This window comes from Xiphophorus hellerii, chromosome 9, assembly GCF_003331165.1.
Source record: "Xiphophorus hellerii strain 12219 chromosome 9, Xiphophorus_hellerii-4.1, whole genome shotgun sequence".
Lineage (NCBI taxonomy): Eukaryota > Metazoa > Chordata > Actinopteri > Cyprinodontiformes > Poeciliidae > Xiphophorus > Xiphophorus hellerii.
In genome coordinates, this window is record NC_045680.1 from 15,512,003 (window position 1) to 15,539,354 (window position 27,352).

General features: G+C 38.2%; 1 protein-coding gene across 1 annotated transcript in view; it reads left to right on the top strand.

The window, feature by feature from the left end:
* The window catches only part of agbl4 (AGBL carboxypeptidase 4), a 303,893-nt gene that overhangs the window by 275,872 nt on the left and 669 nt on the right, over positions 1-27,352 (top strand). Inside the window, exons 10-12 of the mRNA XM_032572807.1 lie at positions 11,366-11,518; positions 16,531-16,693; positions 27,175-27,268. Coding sequence (XP_032428698.1) covers positions 11,366-11,518; positions 16,531-16,693; positions 27,175-27,268 — 410 coding nt within the window. The remainder of the gene's footprint in view (positions 1-11,365; positions 11,519-16,530; positions 16,694-27,174; positions 27,269-27,352) is intronic.

A 27,352-nucleotide genomic window follows, 5' to 3' on the forward strand; every position in this document is an offset into this window, starting at 1 on the left:
ATTTAGGGGGGGAGCAATTTTAGAATACATAATGTACATTATATTAATTAGATAAAAGTTATAATATAAAGTTGCAGCGAGCCATAAACATAAATCAGCCCCCAAGGCTTTGACAATCTCCTCATTTTTTTTCCCTTTTACATCTTTAAAGTTCTGCAGGTCTACGCATAAGCATCATAAATCAGAGTCACGTTGCCATCTGTTCCACAAAGGAGCCATTTTCACTTTGAGACCCCATCACGCATTTGAGTGAGAGTCACTTTAGTCTCTCCAAAGTGAATCCCCATCACTGTGGATTCAGCAGCTTTCTGTTTCTGATGGTAAAAGAGCTTTCTTCTCCTGTTCAAGCAATAACTTCCCATTACTGGCTGTGAGCTCTTTGACAAGTGTCATTCGAATCAAAGCTTGTAGCAGAAGCAATCTGTTCTCCATTATATTAATGTCAGAAGATCTTTTTTTTTTTTTTTTTTACCAATAATTGTATAGATGTGAAATTGTGGCTCACAATGTTTAAAACTTGCTAGTTTTAATGCAGAAGTTTGACCTAAACAAGAACTGATGGTTTAAATTGGCAAAATGTATTCCAACATTCCCACTCACCTGGAAATATATCATTAACATTTGATACAAAGAGGTTTTAAATGTTGCCTGTCAAATAGATTTTGAGTAAAGATTACAATAACAGAAAATTTGATCAAAAGCTACTAGTAAAGTGCAGACACAAAAAGGCGGCTTACTTTGGAGCTAAAAAACAATCTATAAATGGTTGACTTTATGAATAAAAAGTTTTTTAACAATGTATTTTAACAAATGCCATTCCTTTCTTCTAATCTAGATTAAATAGTTTTGTTTATGTGCCCATTCTTCTCCGACAACCCAAATTCATGAAAGCACACACACACAAACACCCCTACAAACATACACACCAACAATCCCCCAATAAGGTGCCTCATGCCAAAAAGGAACAAAAAGAAATTTTCTAATACAACTTTCCAGAATGTTTTATTAAAAATTGATGTGCTGAGTGTTTGGTCTTGTGATTTATAACAATTGTCAAATCTTTAAAGAAATATATGTGGTGAGATTAGATACACACAGACTAAATATTTAAATATTTCTAACCGAGAAACCCCTTTCTGATTGATAACAATAAATATACTTTACACCCAACAAAGATCCAGCATAGTTTTGATCAGAGTATTTTAGCTATTTGCAGTGGATATATGCAGCTTAGACTATGTAAAGCTGTCAAATGAGGATTTAATTCAAGTCAGCAGCTGTGAACGAGGTATCAATTCAGAAGTGTGTGTCAGACTCTTGGTCAGCTGACTGACAGCTTTGTTTTTTAGGCATTTGCTCTTTTGGCATTAAACCTATTTAATCATAGAACTCAACTGATTGGAAGAGTAAAATAATCATTTAAAATGTGGATCTGGAACAGAAAACACACTTTATCTCAGTCACTTCTGGCTTTTTGTCTAGACCTAAAAACCTTAATGTCTTTAAGGTACCATTTGCTCCTTGTTTTGAATACTACATTGGCTGGTGTATTGCATGGCACCATTACCTGTGTAGAGATATCATGCACTGTATGGAAATGTTGTCTACGAAGAACTCAGATTGCAAACTTTTTATCCATCCGTCTGGAGAGAAACTTGCTTAAACGGTTTTATAAAAATGCCAGCATTTGCCATCTGTAGCTGAACATTGGTCAGCAGGGAAAATGGCTGAAAGAGTCAGTGATGCAAAGAGCTATAATCTGTTCCCAAGCCACCCTGTTGTTTGTTTTGAAAAGAGAGAAATGGACAGGGAGAAAAAATAGGGAAGGAGACTGAAGAAACAAATGGACCCATCTTCTTCCTAAAGCAGTGTTTTTCCAGCTCATTTATCAAAAGCAGAAGAAGAATTCTTTTTGATTGGCTGATTACCAGAAGCATTCATCACTGGGCAAATGTATCCCCAGCAGTCTGACACTGCCATTTTGGATAATTTGTTAAGGATGACAAAGAGGTCATTGTTTCCTTGGCTTATTTTTGACCTTTTTAATATTAGAAAATTAATTTTCTATGTGGAACAAATATATTACGTCCTGTCACAGCGTCTAGATGGATTTGGTGCCCTCAAAATTCTTCCTAATGTCCTTCTTCTATGTCTCCTGCAGTGCTGCCTCACAATCTTCTTCTGCTTTTTTCTCTCTCTTTCTTCTCCTTTTGTCAGATTTGCCTCGTGTGAAAAGCTGACTGACTCTGCATGTTTTTGTATGAATATTTGTTCCTCCCTTGGTCACCTGTATTCTCTCTTTGCTCTCCATGTGCGTTTAAGTGTCCTCTGGTGTCATCCTACCATTTCTGATCCATTTCTAAAATATACAGCCAATTTCTCCCCATCACCCCATGTCGTTTCGATCCCTCCATCGGCGCTCTTTATTCTCCCTCTGTTGGAGCCTGAATTGTCTACTTATCACAGGAAGATATAGATGAAACTGTCCCACTTTTTCAGTCTTTTTGCTAGCTTTCTCAGCTTATCTCCAAAAGGGCTTTTAATTGTTCTCAATTATTCAACACAATATTTCAAATTATTTCATGCTTGCTCTCTTTCTTGTGACATTTTTCTTTTCTGGTGCCTATTCTTTTCCCCTTTTTTTTCTCGATAGATATCTCAGCTTATGTTTCTCAAACAGGCCTGAAACACAGAGCTGGTTGTGTCTGTTCTGCCTGATTACAAATCACCTCACTGTCCATAAGCAGACAAATACCACCATTAATTTCAGTGCACTGTGCAGAACGAGGGAGCAAAGAGCAGGAAAAAGTCAGATAAATGTGATGGGAAGGCTAGAGAGAGAGAGAGAAAGCGGAGAGTTTTGTCATTTACTCTCATCCATGAAGCAGGTCATCCCATCTGCCACCTTCCTGTCACTGGTACATCATTTCAGGGTCATTGTCATGTTGCCCCTGCGGCTTCTCCAACTGATGCTTTGTTAGTTTTACAATGTAAATGCACTACGTTTTGGATTTAGAATTTTATTCTAAAAAATTAATCCTTTGCTTGCTCTGGTAGTTCTTGGATAATTTATTTCTAATGCGGTGCCTTGCAAAAGCTTGTGTACACCTTGAACTTTTCCAAATTGTGACTTTGGAACCACAATGTCAATAGTATTTTATTGATATCCCTATTTTCAATATTTTTTTATGCGTGATAGAATAGAAAGTGGAGCATGATTATGAAATAATGGTAAAACAAGTTTTACAAATAAAAGTCACATAGGAACATTGTGAAAAAGTGTAAGGGGTGTAAATACCCATGCAAGGTGCGTATAGCTGCACAATTCCAGGAATAATCATTGTAGCAAAAATATTTTTCACAATTATTCTTTCTTTTCCGTCATCTTCTGTGAGCTTCACCATCTTTGTCACTAAAATTCATAACAGGTGCATCGAGAAAAGTGAGAATCATTTATCTGGCCAAATATGTTATTGCCTTCCAGGGTGTAAATGTATGACAGATGAAATATAACAGATTTCCAAATATGGCATCCAGACAATATTGTGTAGCTCTACTGATATGCAGCAGCCTCATTCTTTAGTAATATGTTATTGCCACATTATGCTGGAGAAGATGTATCACAGATAAAACAACAGGATTAATCTTTGTTTGGCTGAGACACAACTGCTGTTGTGAAGCTACAGCATTTTAAGGTCGCACTGTTTTTACATTTTATTGAAGAACCTATTTTTTGACAATTGACCTTTCATTGAGGTTAAGGTTTGTGGATCTACCAGTTTTTCTTTAGTTATGGTGGAATATACCACACTTTGCAAGGACTGTTACACGGAGATGGTTTTGGGAATACATTGTGATCACACTTCTTATTCGTGACCTCTTTCTTGGGCAGAATGGTTAGTAAGTCCATTCCCTTGCTTAAAAGGTAACTCCACATTTGGAAACCTCACTCGTGGCACAGTGTAGGGCTTTTTCTTCTCCAAACATATTTTCAATATTTCCAAATTCAATCAGGAGTATTCATCAAAGAAAGTAACTTTTGTCCAGTCTTCTGCTCTCCATTCATGTACTTCCTGAAGATTTTCAGTTTGTTCTTGATGCTATCCTTGTGCTGAAGTGGGATTTTATACCCTTCTTGTCACAATGACTTAGTTCTGAAGTCTTTATTCACATACAGTCAGATCCTCCCATTGCCACTGTTGAACAAGCTCTGCTCTGGTGGTAACATGCTGCTGTAAGTGCATTGCTCAGGAAAATACTGTCCTGTTGTTTACACTATTGGACATTTTCCAACACTGAGTTCATTTTCCAGGGCAACAAATAGACTGAATACAATTAAAATATTTGTTTAGCATAAGAAGGGTTCTTATAATAATAAACCTGAAAACTTACAAATAAAGTAGGGCTCTAGCAACGGGGAATCAGGAACAAACAATTTAAATAAAAAGGTAAATTATAATTTTAATGGAATAAAGAATAACTAAACACAAAGAATTACTAATAAATCTGAACTAGAACATTTCTGAAGAAATTTAACCAAGCGTGCGTATTGGTAGGAACCCAACATTCTGATGGTGAAAATTAGCAACAATGCTAAGGTGAGTTAAAATGTAGTCAATAGCATGTGGAGTATCTTTAATATGTTGACGAATATAGACGTACGCCATTTAGTATGCAAATATTATAATGATATTATAATTATTATAATCATATTATTATATTATATAATAATCATATTATTATTATTATTATTATTATTATTATACTTATAATATAGTTTATATATTATAATAATTATATCATAATGTAATATTATGATTATTATTAATATTATTGTATAATATTATACTATTATAATATTATTATTGTAATAATATTAGAACTAGAACATTTCTGAAGAAATTTAAAAGGGGCCTGTCAAAGTTTGCCTGTCAGCGTTTTGATCTGACACGAATCAGGGGTACTGATCCGGAAAATTAGCAACAATGCTAAAGTTAACCATAGGAGGCAAAACAATGCACTGCTTGCTCTTCCATGCATGGCAGACCCCAACTAAAACTGCTAAGAACAGATGGATCTAAAGTAAAACAGAAACATGGCTGATTGAAATGGGAAAAATACTTTTAACAAGGACAGGTGAGACAGTTCTTCTGTGTCCTGAGCCTGATTTCTTGCTGCAAGAATGAGAACAGTACATCATATCCCTCTGCACTCTGAGTTCTGCTCTGATCAGCTCAAGTTTCATGCAGTCTCTTTACACTTTTCTAAACACTCCCACAAAGTCACACAGTCAGCTCTAAATTCCCAACAGAGGAACAGCCGACCATCCAACAGCCTTCCTGCCTCAGAGTAAAAGAGTGTAAAACACTGGAAACTCACAACCTCTGTAATGAAAAGTCAATTCTGTGCGGTCTCACAACACAAACTAAATGGTTCCTTTAACCTCTTTCTTTTTCCATGCTTTGAGCATACATATCCCACAATCCACTCAAAATCATCTTACATGTCTTAAGATGTCAGCATACTATTGATTTTTGCAACTTATTTTGCACAGAGAAACATACAACATTCCCACCACACTGATTTAATTAAAACAAGAATATATATATATATATATATATATATATATATATATATATATATATATATATATATATATATATATATACAGTATATACTGTATATAGAGAGAGAGACAGAGAGAGAGAGAGAGATGTGAAATTTAATTTAATTTACCAATACATAAATTTTTTAAATTTAATACATAAATATATTGAAACAATTCATTACAAAACAAAATTAACATAAAGAAGACTTTTAATAACTCAAAGGGAAACTTTCAAAGGGTTAGAGAATGAATGTTCAGATTTTGTTTAGCTGATATACTGTAACACCTAACTTTATCAAATATTAGGACTCTATTTTCTGAAAGTGTAAGCCCACAATTCTCTCCACATAATTAGGATTGTTTACATACTTGTCTTAACTTTAGGAATACTTTGGAAAAGAAAGAAATGCAAGAAGGGATGGCTTTCAAAGTCAGACAGGTTCTGATGCCAGAAGACAGCCTTATTATAGGGCAGATTAGGGAGTATCTCCGGTGGGGTCACATGTTTATTTTCTCTGAACCAGCTTGGCTTCTGCTCCGGGTCCCGTTGGCTCCGTCAGCTTTGTCTCTCTCAGCTGGAAGGATCATCAGCCTGGAGTCAAAGCGGTCTGGGGAGGTTACACTGAGGCAGGAAGGCTGTCGAATGGGCGGCCGTTCCTCTGTTGGGAATTAAGAGCAGAATTTTATGCAATCTAAAAACTATTGGCTGAAAGATTTTGAAATGCTGGAGTGACTAAAAACATGAGTAAATTTAGACCAAGTTATTCCAGCATTTGTTATACCATGTGAGCACAAGTTCTGTCTTCTGTAAATTAGTCTTTATGTAGCAAATAGTATTTGCCAGGTGTTTTGTAGGATCTCACAGATCTCACTAGCTGGAAGCAGTTCGCTCAAGATTCACTGCTACCGAAATATTCTTGGTAAATTATAATTTTGGTTGTCATAAACCTTACATTTTGAACCATTGTATGAGGTTGGTTTGGTCTAGAAAAATGTGTTATCTTATGTCACCTGGAAAAGCCTTTTCAACAGCCTAGTGAAGTGTTTACATCTATTCGAGAGTAAGTATGGTCAAGGTCAGTTTTTGTGTGTTTCTGCCGGCTACAGCAAGAACAATCTTTTCTCAAACTCACCCTCTAATTTGCATATGTAAGCAGTTATTGCAGTCAAAGTAGGACCAACTCAATATAAATTATTAAAATGTTCATTTAGCGCAGTGTTGTATCCAATCCCTGTTAGTTTAACATTGTATGTTTAACATTGCATGAATAGCAGAGGCAACTTTTTTTTTTCCTGAACCAGCAGCTGTCCTCCTTCTTTTCAAAAGGTATGCTGCTGATGCAAAGAGCTTTTTTCAGGGGCCTGTAATCCTGCTTCAATCAGCTACTTTTCCTTTCCGTGTACAGATAAGCCCGCCATTTACGGCCCCCACTGCACTTCCGCACCCGGCTCTAATTAATATGCAGCAGATAAGTACTTGTCTGACAAAATTCATTCGTTTGACCTTCTGGGTTTTACACTAAACTGATTGCCGTCGTTGCAAGTTCACCCCGAGTTGAGAGTTCTCTGGAGTTTCTGCAGCAAGACGGGGCTTTTATTTTTCTCCGAGAGGCTTAATTTGGACACTTGCACTCTCTGCACTTCTATCTCTCCCTCTCCTAAATTGTCTTCTGACTTTCATTCAGTAGTCTCTGTTTCTTAATTGCCCCTAATTGCTTAATTACAATTTCAAATGAACAATTCTGGAGGTCAGAGCGGGTTGTTAATTGAAGCATCAATCACAGTGGTGGGGCCTTCAGAACCGTCTTGGTTTGATTGACAGAGCATTAACTAAGCAATGTAGTAGACTTGGACATGACATTGTCGGTGCTCCTTGGCTGTTGCTACAGATCCTCTGATGTCCTTCAAAGAGACCTTCACAGCTTCATGTGAAAGCTTGCAGGGTTGGGATGAGGATTACTTTCCAGAAAGTGAAGGCTCAACCTTGTATTTTTCAGTTTTTTGTTTAAAGACACAATATAACATCCACAAATGTACACTGAGAATAAAAAAACAAAGCTGGGCGGTGAAGTATGTACTCCAGTGGACAATTTCACAAAACAATTTTTAAGAAGACCCCTGCAGAGAAAACTGTCTTCTAGTTTGAATGTATTTGGGTTGATGATATAACCAGAGGCACAAGAATTAAAATTTTCAGCTGAAGTTGGTAAAAATTCTGGTGGACAAGAAACTTTTGACAAATTTTGATTCTTTTAAGTTGTAAAGCGTTCAGCATCATGAGTTTTAGCCACAGTTTAATCCATAGTGTTTGTCAGCCCATCCTTTGCAGCCAAAACAGCTTAAACTCTTCTACATATTATGTTGAACATATGAACACATCCTTTACCTTTCAGTGGGATAGCATGAAGGCAGGAGTTAAATAATGTTTCTCCTCCTAGTGTGTTCTTTGATCATGTGCCTGTCCACCTTTCTTTAACCCAGCCCTCTATTGTCGGCTCCATTTTAACTTTCCCTTACCTCCACCTGAGGGGGAGCCCCTAGTGATTATTAGCCTTGTTGAGACCCTGCTGGTTGGATCTTTTGCTCTCCACCCTTTTTTTCTTTCTCTAATAAACCTGAATTGCTCTACCTGTCTTTCCCATCTTCCTACCTCTGGTCTTTTCTTTTTCTGCTCCCTTTCAGTTTTATTCATTTGTTAATTTACCTTTTTGTCTCATGTTATTTTTCTCCTCTCTACCTCACATCACCACTGCTGCTCACTTGACTGCATTAAGCTTCTCTCCCCTCCTCCTGTTCTCTCGCTCTCATTCTCTTTCTCTTTTTGTTTTTCTGTTGTTTCTCCTCACCTAACCACCTCCCAACCCTCTCCTCACCCAACCCCACCTTCTCCGGCTGCTGTTCCTCTCCTCTGGGGCTCCATCCATCAGGTTGTCGGGGGCTGCTAGCGGCCGACTCCCAGCCACCATATTTCACCGCCAGCCAGCCAAGCAGCTGACAGCACAGCCACCGCCAGGAAATTGCTTTGGCTGTGAGCAGAATTTCAAACACAGCCACACTGCGTCGCCTGGGCCGCCCAAGCATCACTTCCCTCTTTCTGTCTCACCCCTGCCAGTCTCTGCGCACACATCTTTGTTTCTCTCTCTCTCTCTTTCTTTCTCTCATTTCCTCCCCCCTCTCTCTCTCTCTCTCTGTTTGTCTTCATATACTTATTGCCTCCTTTTTTCCTCTCTTCGTCGCCCACCTCCTTTTTCTGTAAGCTCTTCAATCCCTCCTATGTTACTTCACAAACACAAGTAACTACAAGCATATGCATCGTTTTCCCTTTTATCCTTTTTTTCTTTTTCTCTCTCTGCTTCCATCCCACTATCTTTTTCTCTCTTTTTCTCTCCTCACATTTCTCCCTCTCCTCCTGTTTATGACCCGCAGGGAACAAGGTGTGGAGCTGAATCTGTAATGAGCGGAGAGGGAAGGAGATAAAAGAGGGAAAGGAAGAAGAGCAAAAGGATAAAACCGGGAGAGAGGCAACACAGTGATAAGATAGAGAGAGCAGGCAAAGGCTATGGATGCTGGTGGGTGTTAGTCTGTTGCTGCGGGTCAGAAGGTGTGGCGGGGTGTGTTGGTGTGTGAGGTCGTCTCAAAATAATTTAACACATCAATTTTACTAACGTTGACTTGCTTACTTCATTTGATTTTGTGATTGAGGTTAAGGGATATTGGACCAGGAGTAAACATTCATTTATAGTGTGTGTTCAACATGGTGGCCAAGTCAAACCTTAGATGGAGAAAGGTTAATGTTTAACTCTCTATTTTAGATCACAGGGTTTCTAAGGCAGACATATTTTTGTACTTTTATGAATGGTTATGTATCTATGAGTGAGCAACAGACCTATAATTTCCTCTGGATTAATAAAGCACCATCTAACTTGACATTTTATTTAATTAGCTATCTCTGTTTTTAACCCTCTCCTGTCATGGTGTAGTTTCAGACAATGCACTTTATTAAATTATTTACACAAAAAGCAAATGTTGACTTAAGAGGTTTATCTAATTTTGAGGCATACAAAGGCTCTTGGAAGTTAAATGGCCCCTATTAAATGGCAGTTTTTTTGTGATTTAATTAAGTGAGATCATGATACATTTAAAAAAAAAAAACCTTCTTTATACTTAATGGCATTTATACTGTGTATGTAACTAGAAGGCAAGTGCACCCATTGTAAGGAAATAAATTAAATGAAATGCTTCAACAACCTGGTTGTTTAAGTGTGCGCACCCTTACATTGATACTTGAAGCACGTTATGATTTAATTTCATTTTTTTATTTTCTTTGGTAAGCACTTAAAACTAGCTATAGATAATCTCATTAATATTAAAGTTTAGCAGCCCTTGTTGGATTTATCTGACTTTAGGTAAAGCCATAATTTGCAGATTACAACATGATGTAGGCGTGATGTGTTGCTTTTTGAGGCTGCTTCATGTTGTCACACAGGTTGAGGCAGGTAGCCATTAATTAACTAAATCCTTTCTGGAAAACCATGTTTTGCATTTACTGTGCCTTTCTTGTTTGTTTGTTTACATTTTGGTTGATCTGAAACATTTAAGTGCAGCAAAAAAATAAAAACTCAACAAGTCTTTAAAGAGGCAAATGCCTTTAGCAGATACAAGAACTTTCATTGACTAAGTTTTAAGTAATTATAAAGTGAAATACAATGAATTATCACACAAGTACAAATTATTATTGCTAAAATTGCACAACAAATGACAAGATGTTCAACAAAACAAATGGGAGGACAAAAACAAACATAAGATAAAAGAAATTGTAATAAAATCAGTACCTTTATCAGGGCTGTCTTTAGTGACTAAATAAAAAAATCACCCATTTTAATATCACAATGTGCCTGTTTTTTTTAATTTTATTTAAATTAAGCTTACTGAAGACTTAAGGTTTGGTTTGGCTGAAACCCCATAGCAAGATAATTTTTGTCCTTATGCTGAGTGATTTTTGCTCCCACAAATATTTAGGACATTTCTTCTCTGGCCATTAAACTTAATATGATAATTTGTGTTCTCTTTTTTCTGTAATTTCTACAATAAAAAAAAAAGCTCAAAAATGCCAACTGTAAAAAAGTAATGCAGAAATCTCAAATGAAACATTTGTAACACTGACATTAACGTTAACATTAATGCTGGTACTAACCAACTAACCCTCTTTAGTTTGATTTCAACAGCTGACAGAAAAATATGTGAGTCTTTTTTTAATTACGTCTAAAAAACCTAAACTATTTCTTTTTTATATCAGTGTAAGTTGGATACTTGTTGCTCTTATTTTTTTTTTAAAGTTCTCTTTAGAGTTAGCATTTGAATTTTTTATCAAAGGGTTGTTAGATCTAACCAAATCCATCTGTGCAGAGTTTACAATTGAAAATGAATTCAGAATTAACCAAAAAATGACTTTGGTGGATGTAATGAATCTTGGGTGTCCAGATGTGTGTTTGTACCATATTGCTCTCACCTCTCCAAGCCATGTACTTATTTACGGTTTGCCCTTCAGAAGGACAGCATGATTGAAGTTATGCCTGGGTGGCTAGCTCCTTTCAGGTAGGGCTCTAATCTCAGTCCAGAGTGGTCATAGCGTTCCCATGGGTCAAAGTCTTTCCCAGGGGAAAAAATCTGTTGTGGGCCATTGCTCATTGATAGAAAACTATTCCAACTAACCCTCTGCTCTTTCGTCTGTTTCTCTTTTCACTTTTTCTCCATTAGAGTGTTAGCTTGGAGTTCTACATCGACATCCATTCCCACTCCACCATGCTAAATGGCTTCATGTATGGAAATGTGTTTGAGGAAGAGGAACGTGTTCAGAGACAGGCCGTCTTCCCCCGACTGCTGTGCCAAAATGCACCGGACTTTTCCTTTGTAAGTCAGACTAACACAGAGACACACAGACACCAGAGTGAACTCAGAATTTCTACTACTTTGCTTAACAGCGTGAAATAGTCTTATCTCAGCAAGTCCTGGTGAAGTGGTGTTCGGAGAGGCACTGAACTGCTGCACTCTACGTGGCAGACACTTGGGAGCATAGTTTGGACTGTCTATCTTTGAAGTGTAGCTGCATGCATCCAAGGTAGGTGTTGATGAGAAGAAAACATTAGGCTTCAAGAGTGTTAGAAAACTCCCCCATATAGATAATAGACACATTTCTTAAACCTGCAGACATCCAAACGGGAAGTTCATTTACTGAAGAGGATAAATGAAAAGGTCAACGTAAAGATTGATCCCTTTGATCCCAGAACAGAAGTGAGGTGGCTGAAAAACCATGTGAAAATAACAATAAATGCAAATATATACATACATCTCTGGAAACAATTAAGAGACCACTGCACTGAACCCAATTGAAAACCTCACAGTTATTCCACCAAATGTTGATTTCTGAACTATTCCTGAGTTAAAACATTAGTATTGCTGTTTCTAAATTAATATGAACTTGTTTTCTTTGTATTGTTTGAGGTCTGAAAGCAGTGCATCTCATTTGTTATTTTGACTATTTCTCATTTTCTGCAAATAAATACTAAACTTTTGCTTGGAATTTCGGAGACATGTTGTCAGTAATTCATAGAATAAAAGAACAATGATCATTTTACTCAAACATATCCAATGAAGAGTAAAATCAGAAAATCAGAGAACTGATCATTTTGGAGTGGTCTCTTAAATTTTCCCATATGTATTTATACTGTATATATATAATTTAGATTCTGTTGAGGTAGGTTTTTCATTTTTAACTTCTTTACTGGGTACCCAGGCATAGGAATACTTGGATGCATGTAATGGAGCATTGTTCTACATTAAAATCGTTCTTCAAAGATGTAAACTTCTTCCTGTAACAGCGCTTGAAGAAAAGAAAGTGTCTTCTAAAAACCATCTGTCAGAATTATGTTTTTACAGATAAATTACATCTAGTGCAGTGAAACCTTGAAGAGTGAAGTATGATTGATGACATGTACAAAGCTGAGACTTCCAGCTACTTCCATTCACTGTGCTGCTTAACTTTAGACAGAACTTAAAGGTTTCATCAACATTCTTATGTTGTTTACGAGATCCACACGTTGACACAATCCCGTCTCACAGGCTCATGGATTTTTTTTCCTGACCTCATAACTTGGTTTTTATAAAGACAAACACCATCAACTGTGAGACCTTCTGCAGACCTTTCCTGATTACGTCCAATTAATTCAGTTAAGTTCAGGTAGACTCCAATCACAGCATAGAAGCCTCTCAAGGATCTCTTCTAGCTGTGGGATGCTCCACCACCTAATTGCGAATGTCATAACAAAGACTGTGGACACTTATGTTAATCGAATACTTCACTCCTTGGGTTTTTAATTAATTAACAAAACACTCCAACACCTTTGTCATTTTGTCCTTTCAAAGAACGGTCTGTATGCAGATTAGAAAAAAATAAATCTATGAATGTCAAAAACTCTAAAGGACTTAAACACTCTCCCAGTTTTCTGTGCAAGAAAGTAGAAGGTCAAACTGCAGTGTTTGACTGTAGAAGTGGACCAGGATGATTTGATTTATATGGATGAAGAATTGTGAAAATCTCTCAGTTTCACATACAGACTCCTTTTTAAAGAAGGATGCATCTCCTGCTTCCTTCTGCTGAACTTTATTTGCTTAGTGATGTTGACATTTAATAACAGAGCAACTTGAATATATAATACAAACAGATCTTTAGACATCCCAGTTTGTCGATGCAATAAAGAAAACGTTACGTATTATTCGTGTCTGTACGGTGGGGTTTGTTACGCACAGCGAGCAAAGCTCCGTTTCAAGAAAAGGTCTTTCTGTACCCAGGATGCCTTGTGTGACAGCTGGCCCGGGGGTCATCTGCCTGCCTGCACCATTGTCCCCATGCCCATTCAGCACTACCTTAAAGCCCAGCCCAGCCCAGCGCAGCAGCAGCACAACACAATCACGGCAAACTCCCACTGGTGGCCAGCGAGTCTGCATTTCAGCAAGTCCACTCTCGCTGCTGTGAATTCATAGTGAATGGAAAGTTTTTCCACACTCCTCCCCAGACGGCGTCAAATTGTGTGTTATAGCTGACACGCTCAGAGCTGAAATAGATTTTTCTCCCACACTTTGCCCATTTACAGCCAGGGTTTGTAATGACATTGTGTAAATCTGCTGAAATGAACTCCCGTTTGCAAGTTGCTCTGAGAGAGAAATCCCAGGACATAAACACATTTTTACTAATGAGACATGCCAGTCAATACTTATCATAGTTGTTATATTTCTTTGCTTTCCGTCGAGCCAATGCAGTCTCACAAATAAATATTTTGACAATGTCTGTAGGTTTTCTGTGTTTGAAATACTGTAGGAATATTCCATATTGTTTTGCGGAATGCCCTGCTTCCAAACCACCTGAGATAGGGCTTTGTGAATATTGACTTTGTTGTCCTCAAGCCACTTTGTAACGAATTAGCTGGAATGATTAGTCATTGTCCATTTGAGAGATCAATTTGTGCCCAAGCTTTAAATTCCTGACTGATGATTTGAGATGTTTATCCACTATTTCCACATAATTAGCAATTCCAAAAATCACTTAGCACACTGAGTTTACGCAACCTGTTTATTTAAACAAAGCAAGTCTAAGTACGCTTTTTGAACACCCATTTATTGGACAAACAGACCTTGGTCTTTGAGATGTGAAAATAAGATAATTTTTAGGAGAAGAGCAGATTGATCACAGGAAATGAAGCTAATATCCTCATATCGATGTTTAGGAACATTTTACTTATAATATAGTATTTTATAAGATCTGATTAGATTAAGAGATTTTGTGGAGTCAGAGTATAACAGCTGTCTGTAATATTCAGGTTTATGGCCATTTCCATTAACTTTACTTTTCAAAGACAGCAGCTGCATCCACTTTTATGTATCATCAATACATAAAATTGGCACATTAAATTGAACTTATAACAATGCTGTTCCTATAAAGGTCTGTTATAGACATGACATCTGCGATTATATGAACAAATAGAGCATGATTGTCCATTGATCCAGTAATCACTCAGATTACTTCTTCCTAAGCATTCAGTGAGTTTATTACACCCATCTGGACTTTCCCAACTTTCCTCTTCTGCAGATACTTTGCTGTCTATAATTTAAATATTTAGTTCCCTTTCTGACCAATTGTGTATGACACAATACATTCCTGCAAACTTGTTAGCAAACACTTACCTAATAAAACATCCTGCAGACTCTGAGCAGCATTCTTGGTCTTCCTTGAATCCTTACATATGCATATATGGCTCATTACCTGCTAAATGTACCCATGTGTTTGCAAACTGCATGCTAAATTGGCTGTTTGATGACTGGCAGGTGGCATTAGGTTGCTTTTTAGAGCGCCGTTTGCTGAAAAACAATGCAGATGAAAGAGGCGAGAGTGAAAACCAACAACAAAGTGACAGACCACTGGGTAAAAACACCAAGCTACAAAGACTGTGAAGCTCAGTAGTTTGGCATGTTGCAAAAGAGAAGTAGACTAAACATTTTATTGTAGTCAGGAATAAGGCAAAGGCATAAATTACACTAGACTGATGTCCTAATAAAGTAATCTTAAATAAAATTCCATGCTAATGCTCTCTTCTCTTCAATATACACTGAAGGTTTTCTGTATCATTCAGCTATGAAGGCTGTGATGACCTTAAAAACTTTCTTTTGTGTCTGATCTTTGCTGATTTGACAATATGCTTTGGATCACTACCTGACTGAAATACCTACTGATGACTCATTTTCGGTTTTCTGGCAGAGTTCAGTAGATCCTTATGTAAAATGTCCTGATATCGCAAACAGTTCAGGAACCCAAACAATCAAACAAGGTCTTCTTGCACTTTAGTAGCAAAACAGGCTCACAGCACACAAAGCCTCCACCATGCAGTGTTCGTAGTACAGATAGAAATACTACGACCATCATTAATCTTTGGAGATCTCCTTCACAATCCTCCTCACTATGTGAGTGGTGGAAAACTAAATATTAGTCCTCTTGCAGCTTTGTGGACAGTGACTCTGTGTCATTTCTCAGGTAAAAATAAAGTCATGTATTACCAAATTAAAGTTCCTACTTACTCTAACTTAAATCCCAACTTCGCCACTGTTGAATTTGCTAAGAACAATTATTTTTTATATTTATTTTTATTCATTTTTTTTCTTCACAGAATATGTCAATTTAAACTAGAGATTTTCTAAAAATTTCAGTGTGAAGTTATGCATCTTGGAATAAAAGATTAATTAATTTTAAGGCTTTTTACACATTTTTACCAGAGGTGCCAATAAATGTGTGTTTAATTAGCAGTTCTTACAGAAATAGTAACTGTCTCACTGACTTGCCTGTGTGACTCCTGCTGTAATATAGTTAGCATCCACTGTTGCTCTTCTTACTGAGAGTTTTATGGCTATAAGGCTGTAAATTATATTTTATGGTAATTGTGTATTCTTTGTACACCTTACCTTACAAATCATATTGCTTTACACTTGTACTTGGAAGGTAGTAGATGAATAAGACTGTGTTAAATGTTATGCACGTCTATAGGTGACACTTCAGCATCTGTAATTTGGATAAGATGGACTAATATTAAAACTTTGTGAGAAAAATCCATGATTTTTTGTCATAGTTGTCCAAAATAAAAACTAATCCAAAAGGTGCTTCTTGCTTTTTTTTGACTGTGAAGTATCAGTCTTTCAGATCTCACACCAAATGTTTTAAAGAGGAGACTTTAGATTTTGTAACTATAAATATTAGTTAACTTCACAGATCTTTAATTGAGGTGGGTGTTTGCTTGTAGAAGTACTTCACCCCAAATCTCAAGAGGTTTTGTATTTAGCTCACCTACATTTTATTTCTTATTCTATGTTGTTTTTTTCAGTCAAACACTTCATTTAACCGGGACAAGGTGAAGGCCGGTACCGGTAGGCGCTTCCTCGGTGGTCTTCTTGATGATACTTCCTACTGCTACACTCTGGAGGTGTCCTTCTACGGCTACATGACGTCTGTCGGCACCGCTGCTGTTCCATACTCTGAGGAGATTTGTATCCTTCATATGTGATCCTTGAGTCTCAAAATGCAGCGTATAGCAACAACTGTCTGACGTTATTTGTTCTCTCTTCTCCTCTGACACACACTCTGGCAATAAGCAAGGTGCTGGAATCATTATTTTAATGTTTTAATTGGAAGTGGGAGCATGCATTTGTGGCTCCGCATGACAAGTCGTTTGTACTTGCTTGAGAAGCAAGTTGCTCTTTCGTTGCCTTTTGTTGCAACAGATGTGCAGTGACAGAACGCAGATGATATCTGCATCTATTGATTTCATTTACAAAAAAAAAGAAAAAAAGAGAAGCGCTTGTGTCGGCATGTGTAGCGCTGCGTGTGTGCATGGCTGAAGCTGTCACTGGAATAAACAGTCGAACAAACAATACTCCCATCAGCTTCCAGCCCTCACACACAAACATGCATGGATTTTTAGCACTGGAGCCGAAGGTCACAGGTGCCTTAATGGAGCCAGATAGGAAGGAGGTTTTCCTTCATCTGACCTTCTCAGAGGTGAGGACCTCCTGAGAGCGGGCCGATAGTGGTGCGATCTTACTGATAGAGTGATCGAGAAGAAGGGGGAAGAGATTTTGAAAGCGACAAGGGTCCTACTTATGAAGAGTATGTGCTCTCATGCACTTGAATTGCAGGTGGAGGGGCAGCTTAGCATTAGCGCAGCCCTAGTGCCCTCTAGTGCCTCGTACTGGAGGTCTTCTTCAGTGAAGATGAGGTACGATTAATTAGCACACAAGTAGAGAGCAATACAAAGATCCATTCCACGTATGGACCAGCAAAATGTTTTGAAAGAGTGGTTTTAGTCATTATTGTCTCAATAAAATGTATTCTGTAGGAGGAGGAAGAAGCAATGTTCAAAATCAGGCAGTCTGCTTTTCGCAGGCTTATAAAAGTTATCAGATCAACAAATTTTATTTATGGTCACCATATTATTTCTCTATACATTGATAGGAGTATAGAGGAGCAATGAAATCTACATGTTTGGCGTTTATGTTTACATATTTTTAACTTAATGATTCTCATTACTAACTTGCTTTTCTTATAATTCTCAAAACTTTATAAGTTCTTTGTCAGACAGGGAGCCCTAATTTATACAAAGGAAAGAGAGAAATATTATAATTAGTCTTAGGTTTCAATTAAATATTTAATGATTATATTGGATCTGACACAATCAGATCCAATATCTGATTATAATCTGGTAGCTCAGGAATAGCTCCAGAGATCCATAGCTCAGGTAGGAATATCTATCAAGAAAACTAGTAGTTGTATACCAGCTGCTGCCATTCATGAGTGAGACCCAGGAAACCTTTCAAATATGACAAAAACTGAACTATTTTCTTCCGACTTAAATTTTTCACAGTTTTACCCTAATTTATGTTGATCTTTCACATAACATCACATAAAATACATTGATGTTTGTGGTTGTAAAGTGACCACAAAAAGGGCTAAGAATAGTTTTTTAGTTGGTGGCGTACCTGTCTGGGTGTGTGTCTGTGTTTGCTGAGCTGCGAGGGGGGACGTTTCTGAGGAGGAGGAGCTCCAGAGGCTGGGCAGGCAGCAGGGGACCTGATCTGCAGTGGAGATTGGGGTCAGGCAGGTTGAAGGAACAGACCATGTCACTTTTTACGCCCCAGTAGTTTGCTTGATGGAGCATGTAAATCATCAACAGAGACCTTTAGCATCTCCTCCACCCTGTACCTGCCCCTCTTTCCTCTTTTCCTCATCTCACCCCCAACACACACCTCCGAACTAATTCACGACAAATAAAAACCTTTGGCCCATGACCAGAGCCGCCTTCCAAGTGTCTTTCCTCACCTTTTCATCTTTCCTGTCCAACCTTCCTCACCACGGTGACTTGCATCCACCGAAATTGAAAACTTAACCTTTTGAACAGCTGACACTTTTGTCACAGTTTGAATTTGCTCAAGAAAACGTGTGATACAGTTTTAGTGGCTGAGTGTTTGTTTTTGATGTCTCCTCTGCTGCAGCCTTTTCTCCTCTACGATGTCCTGTCCTCTCTCATCCCATCAACCACAACAACATAACGGCTCATTATATCATCTAGTCAAGCTGAGAATGCTCCTCTAAAACAGCAGGGATAGCCTCTCTTGTGTGTATGACTTTTTATCGTCCTCTAATCATTCATGTTTGTTTGTTTCCCATTGTAACTGGTTGTCAGTATGCACCGACAATAAGTCCTAAAGAGGGCTTCGCATGTATTTATATCCCCTCACATTTTGTCATTTTACAAGCAAAAAACATGAATGGGTTTTAATAGGATTTAGTTATACACAATCTAACACAAAATTATGGTGGGGAAGGAAAATTATACATGGATTTCAACTATTTTTACTAGGAATGCACAATATATTTGCATCAACGACGGTATCGACCGAACACATCACCACTGTAAGACTGGCACTGGCAGCATTATGATGTGGGGAAGAAAACCTGCTAGAGCTTACAATGAACTTGGAGGTTCACAGTCAAATAATGTAAAATCTTTGCGTTCAGAGCCAGAGCTATCAAGAAATTGTTTAGCTCAAAGGTTATTCACTTTCCTAATCAAAGTCCAGACCTAAATCCAACAAAGAATATGTTGCAAGACCTTAAATTTCTTCACAGACAGAGGCTGTCCCCACAAAAAATGGAAACGAATGCAATCTTCTAGATGTAGAGCTGGTAGAGCGGTACTTATAAAGACCTGTGGTTGCAAGGATGGTGGTTTGACAAAGAACTCAGGATTTTTAAAAAAATTTTAAAAAACGTATGTCCAATTTATTTCACTGTCATTTTATCTCAAACAAAATAAAATGGCGGTGAAATAAGAACTGACTGCAACAACACTAGTCAGTTGTTGAACTACCTCAAAACAAGATTTTATCTTCTAATGTGACAAATGTTAAAATGTTTGTGATATGAATATCTGTCAGTTATTTATAGTGCAGCAACTCAGGTTTCTGCTGCCCAAACTGCAAAGTTTGAATATGAGTGTAGAGCACATCAAGGTTGAACAAATCTGGGACCTTGTTCAAAACACAGCTTGGTGTCTTCTCTGTGCCTGAGTGCATTTACATGTGAGGATACAGTAGATGTGTTTTTATTTATGATTACAAAGCCTACTTATCTCTTACTTGAATTCATGTTTTTTTTTCTCAGTTCCTTTGGAGAAACTTTAAAGCATTTTGAAAGATTTCTAGGACGTTTTTGTTTTTGCTGCAGTCAGTTGAGCATTTTCACCTTGTTCAGATTTTCACCACTGAAGGACAACTCACTTTTCTGCCTTTCCAATTCAGCAAACTTGCAGATTTTCATCAGAGATGGTCACACACAGTCTAATCAAGCAGAGCATTGTCGGGCTGCTCACCAGTTCTGAGTGACGTCACAAATTGATGGCTGCGTCAGCTCCCCGCATGTGTGTGATGTTGGACTGTCGGCTGTCGCGGCAACACTTGACGTGCGCGTCGCCATAACAGTGGGACTCCGTGAATGCCAGAGCCACTGGTGGAAAAACAGCATGCATCATTGAACCTGACACCCAACGCACAGGCTGTGACAAGTATGCAAATGATATAGCTGGGAGGCAAATATGCTTCACTACCACCCATCATGCACATCACATCACACAGATATGCACAAATGGATAGGTGCTCACATATGCAAGCAAATGCACACAGAGACACACATCTATGCACACAGTTGATTGCACAAATATTGTCGCCATGCTCAGATGAACAGGTGTCCTCACATGAGTTGTCCCAAAAATGTAAAAGCTGACATGTCCAAATCCATGAATGTTGTTTCTGGACATACTGATAAGTCCGCCGTTCTTGGGAAGTCGAAAAAGTTTAGAAAAATCTTTGGAGAAGGAAAAACTACAGTTTCAGAAATAAGTTTAATTAAGCTAGCTGCTAAAAATAATTTAAAGCAGAAGGTAGTAACAGAAAAAATACATTTACTAAAAGAATGTTATACAGCAGAATTGAAATATGTTTGCATTTACATAGAGGTTAGTTAGGTCTTGTCTTTGAATAGATTAATGTTGGGAATGAACATAAGCATATAACTGTGTGACTTCACATTACTTATTAATTTATTTTTTAAAAGAACAAAAGGCCTTCTCACCTTTCCTACACTCCTTATTTAAGTTAGACAGCTTGTATATCTAACAGGGACAGTCCGTTCTATCAGGGATTAAAATCGGCTCTATTTTGTCCTCTTGGGCCTCCGGACGTGAGGTCTTTCACTCTGTTGATTTGCTATTGGGGACAAAAATGTCCCTTTCTGTATTGCTGTTGTTGACTATCCTTGTAATTAGCATTGATAATTAGCTCTTTACGTGTCAGTGCACTGACAAGACCTGCCAGTCGCCCATATTGATGGCTCGAATGTCCTCTTGCTTGTCTCCTTGTTAACTCCCATCCAATCTAGACAGCCTTTTCAACGTGACCTGTTGATTTCACCACTAGGGGACTTGTTGTCTCTTCGTCACGTTGTCTCACTGTCTGGGAGGACGGGCAACGAGGAATGAAAGAAGCTAAATGTGTTGCTGACAGCAAACAGCTGCAGTAAACAAGTCATGTCCCACCCCCGTCTCCTTTGTCTCACATGCCCCGTAATCTCATCAGCGTCTAACCTGGCACGCCCTTGAGCCATGACAATGACCTGTGATTGATTAGACAAGACCATTATTGTGTACAAAGAATACATTTCAGTGAAAGGCTGGAAAGATGCTGATGCACTGCATGCCGGCCCCCTTTGACCTCCCCAACAGTGACTAATGATAATTCTGATAATAAGTTTATTACACAATTTAAACAATATTATTAGGAAATGTCAAAGTGTATATCTAGCAACATCACACTGAAATGTTTCAGCTCATTAGACAAATTTTATGTCCAACAATGATAACCCGAGTAAATTTAAAAAAAGCTATTTTTAAATAAGGATTTCTTTTATAATCTCTTAAGGTTATAAGTTATCCAAACTGGAATGGCTCTGTGAGGAAATATACTTGCTACTCTTTTTAAATAATCAATAAACTTGGATCAGGCACATTTTCTGTTTCTCTGACCAGCCACACACAAGCCTAATTTGTGGTAGACTTGTAGAATTGGTAGATCATCTAATCATAACTATAACAAAATGAAGCAGGCGAAAAGATCTCAGTCATTTGCCTAAGTTCAAAGAAATTCCAGGAATGAAGCAATTTCTGAGGGTAGTGTGATGGTCAGCGACTGTCTGCAGCTTAAGGTCCAGGACAATGCACCACAATTAATACAAACACAAATTCTGCTTTACCAGAAGATCCAAAAGGTGGATATTGGCCATCCCTTGGCGCCTTAACCAGGAGTGATTGGGTTTAGCAGCCGGACAATAATCCAAAGCTCTCCAGCAGGTTCAAAACGTAAAAGAGTAAATACAGGTTTTGGAGTGAGTTAGCCTGAGTCTGGCTTTAAACCTGCATGTCCAAAGACGCTGCAGCATGACTTTGGATATGCGAAATCCTTCAGGGTAGCTGTATTAAAACTTTTCTGGAAAGAAGAGTGGGCCAAAATTGAATCAATATGCAGAAAAAGTCTCATTGCCAGTTATCACAAATGCTTGGCAGCAGTTCTTTCCGCCACAACCAGTTATTAGGTGTAGGAGGCCATTACATTTGCATAGGGTCAGGTTGGTTAGGATAGATTTTATCGCTTAATAAATCTAATAATAATTGTTTGTGTTATCTCTGATATTATTTTTTTTTATCTGAAATATTCATGTGTGGTTAAAAAAGAATAGTTGAAATCTATAAGGGTGCAAATACTTTTTTTTTTCCAATCACTGTAGCTATTTTAAGCATCTCCATGCCACCCAACATTGTAATCCTAGCTACAGCTTTCCTGGCTGCCAAACACATAACTTCCTGCTGCATCGATGGCCTCATTCCAGAACCCACGGTTTCCCTCGGCACCAAGCCAAGCTGCAGTCAGGGCATCCTCCGTGTCTCCGACCCCAAACCCAGCGGAAGAAGTTCTCCTTCAGAAGCTGACCGTCCATCACAAAACCTCCTGTAATAGACGGTGAGTCGTGACGAGACAAGCTGAGAGGCCATCTGCGCGCGGTGGGGTCTGGGAGATATTTTTGTCACTGAGCGTGCCTGGCTGAAGAATCCGGGACTGGCAGCAAACTCTGCTGATGAGAGAAAGCTGTGGAAAGCATCAAAAAACTTTCCAGAGGTCACAGTGGAGACATCAAGGATGGAAGAAGGGTTTAGCATGAAAGCTGCTTTTCTTTTGCAGATTCTTAAGTGTCAGAGGGCAAATTAGACATTGTTTTTCTTGTTGGACTATTTTAAAAAAAAACTTAAATGCGAAAAGAAAGCAAATTTTTTCAAAGCATGCAGACTTCAATTTATCTGGAGCTCATGTAAAGATGGTCTATAAAAAGTGGAACACTTTAAAAATAACATTTCTGTGTGTGAAATTACAAACAGTTTCATCATCCAAGGTGTGTAATCTTACTAAATTATTTAGAGAAACCAGGGAAATCTTTGTTCTAAAACAAATAATCAATTAAGGGAATGATTGCAGTGATCTTAAACCCTCAGGTTGCCCCACATCAAAAACAAACAAATGGTACAAATTCAGGTTGAAACGCCAGGATGCATTTAAAGAAAAAGCATAAAGTGTGATGGAAATCTGCTTCTTAAACTCCTGGAGTGCCTCCCAGAGGGCGGTAGTGTACTGTCTATGATGATGCTTCTGGTTTTGTTGAGGTTTCCTCAAGTTGGTGCTATCATTGCTATATCCATCACAGACAAAAAGGGGACAGCCAGTGATTGTTTCTGGTCTTTGTGGCCCCCTAGAAAGCCTTGAAGCTAGCATACCACATCGTGACACACTGTGCCAGTTCTTGTTTACGCTGTTGATGTTTCAAGTTTCTTTCTTTTTTGTTGAACCTCTCCACTACCTCAGTGGGCTCTCTTCTAAGGCACCTGGAGGTCCAGCACCATTTTCTTGGTTTTTCCTATAGTCAAGGCCAAGATGTTGATTTTGCTGCATATTGACAGAGTTTCTTCTCTGTGTGCTTGCTCGTGTCAACTTGAAGTCAGACCAACCACCGTTGTGTTGTGTCATCTGTAGACTATTTGATATTGTATGCAGAGTGGGTTAGGGGCCTGTTATGGCTATATAGAGGATAGGAGAGGGAACTTAGCACACAGTTCTGCATGGAGGCACTGTTAAATGTGATGATGGAAGAGATGTTTTGGGGCAGTTGGGGAAAATCTTCCATTCACTAGGGTTCCTACACAGTCTGGAAGTCTATCTTGTCTGTCCATCTTTCCTTCCTTGTCTTTCTATCCTTCCTTCTGAACTCCTTTTGGTTGTCATAAATAGGGCTATAATCAATACAAAAACATCCTCCCTAAAGTGCCGACTTTCTCCAGTGCAGAGTGAAGAAGTGATGGCCTCTGCTGTGAATTGGTTGGCTCTGGAGTCAGAGGTTAGAAGATAGATTTTAACATACTGTGCTATGAGTTTCTCAAAGCACTTTAAAACAACCAGTGTCCACTCTATTTGTCATTATTCCTTTAGATCACAGGCTTTTGGGGTGTAGGGGTAATGGTGCTAGATTTTACATAGGAAGGAATAGTGGTGTCAGGGAAAACAGAGCATGTTCACGCATGGGAACTCCTGCTGGTCCTGCTGCTCTCACCATTTTCAGCATCTCTTACTTGTTCCTATAGGTTGGTTATGTGAAGAATGGTCTGTTATAGAAATGTGATGATATGTAGAGCTGGAATCCCAAATAGGGTAAAAAATAAATGGTTACATTTTACTGTCGGTGAATAACTAGTCAAAGTATGAGGTCCATAAACAAACACACACATACGCAGCACACACCCACACACACATGCAAACAGTGCAGGTTTCACTTAATGAAATGCTCCCAGACAGCCAGATGGTGAATAAACTGGAGTCTGGAGTCATGTGGGGAGTAATGCCATCAGCCTGTGGTGTAAAGAATGATGTCCAGTGCTGACTTGTGAACATACAAAGGCCAAAAGGTGACAGACTAACCACAGAGGGGATTTCTTGCTCATTCACAGTTCTAATTTACTAAAAGTGTTAGCTGTGTGTATGTGTTTTATGAGGTTATTTGAGGAAAAGCATTTTCCTTTGACTGCCTATTACAACCATGAGTTTAATGCAAATAACTAGGTAAAACAACTATACACTTTTTGATTATTTAAGGGGGAAAAATCTATCTTTTTTGGTTTTACTTTTGTTCTAGTCACACAGCTGAGACAGATGGACAGTTCCTCAGACGACAGGCCAGATCTGAGTATCAACAAGGTGATGGCCAAGAGAAAGAAAGATTATGACACTCTGCTGCTTCATCATCCTCCAGACGGATGAAGAATGGGAACAGCCAAACATCAAGGGAACAAGATTAGGAAAACCCCTCATGGATCTGTTTGTCCTGTGTCTGGATCCATTTGAACATTACATATGGATTGAAGATGATTGAAAAGGGTGGATGAGATGTATTGAGACAGACTGGCAGCTTGTACTAATGTGTTTTTCTTACAGCACTTACTTCAGCAACTCAATGAAATTCATTCCTTGTAGTGGCAATGTTCTTATTTATTCGTATTCACCGTGTCCTCACTCTTGATGATTGGGAACATTGTTGGCATTCAGTGTTCTTCTGTTTCTTCATTATCTGAAACTGACTGGCATCATTACTTGCCTTGCTGTCTTAATAATCCCAGGCTTGGCAAAAGCACTCATAGACACTCGGCTGTTTTATAAAAGCATTCAAGTTATTGATGGGGTCCCTAATGTAGTAAGGGACAGCTGAGATGATGTGTGCACTCACCTCTGAATTTAAATTAGGTCTCAGTTTGTAAGTAATTGCTTTGTCTGATTCATACCAGCATCATACATTTGTCTGATGTGAGTGAAATGCAGTCAGTTTAGCCCAACTTATTTTAGCCGTGTGTTGCAGCCTGAACATTTTCACTACTCATTTCTCCAGGTGCTTGTCTTAAGTTGTTTATTACTGATCCCCAGGTTTGTTGGCAAGGACAAATGCCGTATTTTTGAGCCTGTTTCATATTCATGCTGCTCGTGTCTGAAGATTTATGCCTGTGAAGCATGCATCATTGATCTAAAAAAATGTATAATGCCTTAAATACTCATATATTTTTGAAGATTTTTTTTATATTGGGGCTGTGGGTTTTAGTGTGCTATTTTTCTACTTGTGGTTCACAATGTTCTGCCCTGATCTGCTGATTCTCAGCAGATGTGAAACATAAATAAATAAATCACACATCCACCCATACCACCCATTTTCTTCACCTTGTCAAAAATACGTAAATTTTAGACCTTCCTCATAGGATCTGATCATTTTGTCCCTTCACCATTTAACTCTTTCTGGGGATGTTTGATATAAACTATATGTCCAGGGGGACATTTTGTACTGCACAAATAAAAAAATTCCAAGATTTCTTCTTATTCTACTACGAAAAAATAGGATTATATTAGCATAATAAATATTAGGTACCAGCAAAGCTCCACTTAGTTATTTTGGTTGAATCAGGGGTCATCGTCTTTCACGAAGCAGTAAACGGGTCCATACAGGGTTAACAACTCCAGGTGTATTTTACCATTTTTTGGACGTACAGCATAATATCTTGAATCTAAGTGGTATAGGTCTGTTCCTGACGTTTTGTGTGAATTTTAAACTCAGCAGCCAGTTGATTTGATCAGTTTCATTTTGCTTCCTGCCTTAATGAGACGACCAGCTTTGCTTTGTCACCAATCAGAGAAAAAGTCTTGCCTTTCTTCAGTGTACAGTTGAAAACTATTTAGATGCACTGTCTTGATGGTTTAGTGCATGAGTTCAAAATCGTTTTAGAAGTAGTCGGTGAATAAATGGCAGCCGCCTATAAGTAATAAATAGTGAAGGGATGAATTGGCCTGGAGCCCCAGAGCATTCTGACTTGTCCTTCTGAAATAAAGCACATGTGGAGTACAGTTTAAAGCCAGCCATTTTGTTCTTTCTGGGGGATAAGAGAGGGTTTTTTTTTTCTTTGAAATATTTGCCAGCTGATGTTTAGTCTCCAGGAGATATTGCTGTGAAGCTTTTTAAGTAAAACAGCTGCCTCCAGTCCTGCCAAGAGCAGTCAGGGAAACAAAGAGAGAGCTACAAATTATAAAAATTGCAACACTCAACTACAATATGCTAAAAGGTTTCGTTTGATAGGGGATGCCAGCTGAATTAGTCAAGACAAGGTTCTTTGAGGGTTCACAGCTAGAGACTTTTTGTTTTTACCTTGCATGGTATTTTAGATCTTATTGTTTGATTTTTTATTTATTTATTTATTTAGCCATATATTTTCACCACATTTTCCATTTGGCCATGTGTGTAATCTTCAGTTTCAGAAGCAGAATAAGCCTTAATTCCCTATCCTTAGATATGAAGCTGGGTAGGAATGTGGCTCGAACCTTCCTGGATTATTACAAGCTTAACAACCTCACCAAGGACAACAGACCTACTAATATACACTGGTAAAACTTTATTGCAATTTTTTTTGTTTTTGTTTTGCTGTTTTCTGAATTAAATACCACAACTTTGTTGATATGTTTCTCTCT